General features: G+C 33.1%; 1 protein-coding gene across 2 annotated transcripts; it reads right to left on the minus strand.

Annotated features, from left to right (window-relative positions):
• Nucleotides 1-1,236: 1,236 nt before the first annotated feature.
• Nucleotides 1,237-3,948, minus strand: LOC134695999 (membrane progestin receptor alpha-like). Of its 2 annotated transcripts, none has more exons than XM_063557518.1 (2): nucleotides 3,639-3,948; nucleotides 1,237-2,248 (listed from the first exon to the last, which is right to left on the minus strand). In XM_063557518.1, exon 2 carries the CDS (start codon nucleotides 2,224-2,226, stop codon nucleotides 1,243-1,245), a length of 984 nt encoding a protein of 327 aa, XP_063413588.1. In that variant the 5' UTR covers nucleotides 2,227-2,248; nucleotides 3,639-3,948; the 3' UTR covers nucleotides 1,237-1,242. The 2 variants fall into 2 exon arrangements, with proteins under 2 accessions (XP_063413588.1, XP_063413587.1); XM_063557517.1 differs by having other exon boundaries at nucleotides 3,649-3,944.
• Nucleotides 3,949-5,120: the final 1,172 nt, after the last annotated feature.

Below are 5,120 nucleotides of genomic sequence, written 5' to 3' on the forward strand. Positions count from 1 at the left end.
GAAATAATTCATGGGGGCTTGAATATATCGTTATTTTACCACGGGTTGGCCCTTTATGACAAAGATTTTACCCTGAGCGATAGCGAGGGGTAAAATATCGGCATAAAGGGACAACCCGAGGTAAAATCTAGATATATTCAAGCCCCCATGATTTATTTCGATTCTAATAGGACAAATACGGCTACTTTTTTGGATCGAAGCGCCATAGGTGGAGGCCATTATTTGCCGTTCCCATAAATTCACGCACTTTTAGATTGGCGTAAAAGAACGGAGCAAACAGAATAAGTGACATGCTCAAACTATTCACAAAACTTATAAAGATAGATTTCGATAAATTTTAATGATAACTTACTTATATGCCTTCTATGTATATAAAAAAAAATGGGCTTATACCACATTTTTGCATCGTTTGTTTACGTTTCCTTGTTGTGATGATTTTCGGTATCAAAAGCGTGTATTTTCCCGTAAAATGCTTAAATTATAACGTCATCATTCTATGACGTCGGGTACTTCATTCATTAAAAAAACATATGACGTGGGAGTACGATCGGAACAGCCAATGCAATATATTCATATTTTACCACGGGTATGTACTCAAAGCGTTTGAAGGACGTCATGTTAGAATCAAAATTATACAATAATAAATCAAAATATATTCAAAACAACAGATTGTAAGGTAACCTAGGTGCTTCGTATAAATAATTGAGCAGTTATTTTAAAGCTTTGAAACAAGACAAAAGGAGAATTGAAGGTAACCCAGTGCTATGGATCAGAAAACAGTTCATATAAAATAAAACTCTTCTGTTGGTTGAAATATATGATAAAGCGTATAATACATAGCAAAATTCGTATCACATGCCGTATCACCCTCGACCAATATCATCCCTCGGACCTAAAGGCCCTCGGACTGATATTGATGTCTCGGGATGATACGACATATGATACGGATTTTGCCATGTATTATTCTCTATATATCGACCTAAGAGAAGCATATTGACAGAGGTCGATATAACATCGTATTGACTTTGAACAACCAAAGGCTACAATTGTTATATTATTAATCAACAACTATTGCATGAACAATGTAAATTTGGGGATTTCTAGAATGTATTTTTAGTAACATGCTGTATGCCCTGTGCAATATGCTGTTTTTGACCTACGAAAAACTAAACACAACAGTATTGGCGTGCAAACTGACGTGTATATACATTTTTTAACTTTAAGATTGAAACTCAATATGGCTTATTTTTCTTTTTTTATATTTCTTACTGGATAATATATTCTAATGATAAATACACATATAAAAGTAATAACACCTAAAGAAATAGTTGACAATATAAACAGTGAAGGCAAAGATTGATGTCCATATGAAGAGTTCCCTTTTGATATTTCAAAGCGCACTGCGCGTATCTGTAATATCTGTGTTAATGTAGCAAATATGTGGAAAATTTGGTGGCTTTGTCCAACAATATCAAATTTGCCTGGAAAAAACACTTCTGGCAAGTGGCAACCGTACGACGCACCTTCAAGAAAAAATGATAAATATATCCAATTATAATTAGTAATGGGTGCTAAATATTGCTGGTTTCCATTCAGTAAAAGCCAATATTTTCTTGCTACTGTTGCAGACAAAAGAATTCCATGCAACGTAAAAAATAAAGCTAATAGACCTTTCCTTCTCCATTGTTGCTCTTTATGCCCAAAAGTCAGTTTTATAATACACAAAAGAACAAAGCCACACAAAGAGAATATCCAATGGGAAATTAAGTAAACATTTACGATCATGCTGTAGGTGTATTCATCTGAAAAGTAGTAAATGGCTATCAAACCGGAAGCATATCCATACATATACGCGCCTGCGTAATCAAGCAGAAATAAGCTAAAATGGACATCAATGTTTTTGCTATGAAATATATGTGCTATTACACTAATTGTCGTCGAATATATGCAACAAACACTAAATATCAATAGAGTCCATGATTGTTGGTCACGATAATAGTTGCATTTTTCGGCATACTGGTAAATCATACTTAAATGTATGAAAATGGCTATCAAATGTGTCCATATATTGAATGTTTCGTTGTGAATTTTAAACATGCTTCTCGCATAATAACTCCACGTCTGATTTATCTGACGGTAACCAATTATGATTCCCGGATCCTGCATCAAAGCTGGTATTTTAGAGGATCTGATTGTGTTGGCTGGATTCCAAAGCATACTGACCATTTCTCAACTGAAGCCGGCAAATCTTGAATATAAAACATGTATAGATATATCAGTGTGCTGTCATTTTGAAAAATTAGCATAATTCTTGCAGGTAAATATTGCCTTCTGCAAAGTTTTTTTTATATATCAATGGATGATTTCAGAAAATTATGTTTTATACCATGTAAAAACGGAAGCACTGAGATACATGTATTCATTTGATGATTGTATATGAAAAAGAAGATCTGGTATGATTATCAATGAACCCACGGAAGACCAAATGACACAGAAATTAACAGCTATAAGCCACTGTATGGCTTTCAACAATGAGCAAGCCCATACCGCATAGTCAGCTATAAAAGTCGCCGAAATCACAATCGTTAAACAATTAAGACGAAAAAACTAACAGCCTTATTAATGTACAAAAAAATGAGCGAAAAACCAATTATGTTTTATACCATGTAAAAACCGAAGCACTGAAATACATGTATTCATTTGATGATTGTATATGAAAAAGAAGATCTGGTATGATTATCAATGAACCCACGGGAGACCAAATGATACAGAAATTTCAGCTATAAGCCACCGTATGGCTTTCAACAATGAGCAAGCCCATACCGCATTGTCAGCTATAAAAGTCGCCGAAATCACAATCGTAAAACAAATAAGACGAAAAACTAACAGCCGTATTAATGTACAAAAAAATGAGCGAAAAACCAATATGTAACACAGCAACAAACGACAACAACTGAATTACAGGATCCTGAATGGGACGGGGACAGGCACATACATATACATACAGTATGCGGGTATCGACAACGCCCCTCCCCCTAACATTGGACAGTAGTGTGACAGTACAACATATAAATTAAAAGAACGGAAATTAAAAATCAGTTGAAAGAGGCTTAACTCATCAGATGGATGCAAAACGAAATACATTCTATAAAAAAAAATGTGTGGACGTGAACGGGTAATGGTATATTTCAACATCAAAGAGACACGAGGCATAGATCTATGAGTACTCGCAGTTACTTAAAGCTAGTTCAACGCTAATAATAACTAATACAAAAAAGTCTGCATCTAAGAATAAATTATCAATCATTAATTACACAATTGTTTTAAGATAAATTCAATATATTATATGCTCTTTTCATACGGTGTAGAAACACAACATTGTGACACCACCAATCAGGTGAAACTGTCAATACTCTAGCTTCAAAACGGTATTGGAACTCTGACAAGTTGATCTTGTAACTGGCTAGTGTATATATACTGTTTGATGTTTGACAGGAAGTTTTTCAATCAAATTTTAAAGATTTTGTTTTATTGTAAACTTTTATACTTGTACGTTTTAGTGCGCTGTCTTCGATTTTAGGTTTATCAGATTGCGAAAAGCTAGTCTATATATTTTTTGTAATAATATGGTAACGTACTTGTACTTACCAGTATCTTAGTGCATCTGTTTGTAAGTCTCTTTCGACTTACAATATATATATAACCGGTACAAATATTATTTCAGCATATTTAATGAACCCGGACGCTAATGTATGTCATTTTCAACGGATCGACAATCAATAAAGCAATAAAAATAACCTGTTTGCATTATTGACAACCTTTTAAAAATAGGATTTACCTGGCCACACAATATATCAACAAAATATACTATTTCAAACACATTTTGATGTATACACAAACATTGTGAATTTTATCATACACAACGTCTTTAAAATTCACAGGTATACACACTAGCAGCGAGGAGTAAACTGTTGGATTCCCTAGAAAGCTCTTGAATTTTTCAATAATTTGTAATTGCCATATCCTAAATGATGCATATGTAAATATCCAGAGTTAGAACATAATATTCATATTTTTCGGTAAAATAGCTTAATCTTATATTAATGATCTTTGGATTGGCGTAAGGGACCAGCACAAGAAAGTAAATAGAATTCGTCAAAACAAATTGATAGAAAAAGGAACAAATAAAGCGTTTTCAATCTTAATAATATACTAAATGTTTATGAAAATTATGACTGTAATATGTCATACGGACGCGGAAATCAGTATCATATGATTCTTTCAATCGGTACGACTGCAGCAGTATGACTGTCTTCCTGTGAACTATACGGAAAGTAATTATTGATCCTTAATGAGAATTTTTGTAAATTTTCAGTTTATATAAATTTTCAAATCAACTGTGCTTAATGTAAATTTGTTTGCAGCAGACTTAAGACGACTTCTGTTGTTTGGTTCAGGTGCCACGGTAAGAACACACGTAATGCGCACAAAAATTGATTTATAAATAAAAACAATATAAAGCTCCTCAAAGTTAAATGGTCTTCCCATAAGCAATTAATGTGTTATATATCTTGTAGCTAAAATTATATTGAAGTTTCGTGTCCCAATTACCATGATTACATAGTTATTGTGTTTAGACTGTTTACATCTTAATAAATACTGTTTTCTGTGAATTATCTATTATAATACTAAAATGACGAGGTTCAATTTGTCAGCCGTCATGGGGTAAAAACGACAAATCAAAGAATTCAACTTTATATATAGCTATATAATATAGGACAATGGTGTAGATTAAAAATTACACCACTCAAGATCCTTTTTTTATTGGTGTCATACCACCTATTACTCCCTCAAATTTAGAACGTGAAAGTAGGCCTACTCGGACAAAAAAATATTACATTTGATGTCATTGTTCACCTAAACTAACCAGCAAATTTGCAGAAATGAAACTTTTGTTGAAAGAGAAATATATCAAGACCATTTTGAGCCAAATTTTACCTGTCTATGAGTTTGCATTTAAAATTGAGGATTAATTCGCTCCATGGTATACTTATTAAAGATTTCCAGAAAACCAGGGGTTATTTTTAGTGGTACCTCCTTTCGGGAGCTCTCTTCTTTCT

Source organism: Mytilus trossulus, chromosome 14 (assembly GCF_036588685.1).
Source record: "Mytilus trossulus isolate FHL-02 chromosome 14, PNRI_Mtr1.1.1.hap1, whole genome shotgun sequence".
In the NCBI taxonomy this organism is placed as follows: Eukaryota; Metazoa; Mollusca; class Bivalvia; order Mytilida; family Mytilidae; genus Mytilus; species Mytilus trossulus.

Excerpts from the sequence above, each read along its gene's own strand:
- LOC134695999 (XM_063557518.1), bottom strand. The coding sequence starts at position 2,226 with ATGGTCAGTATGCTTTGGAATCCAGCCAACACAATCAGATCCTCTAAA.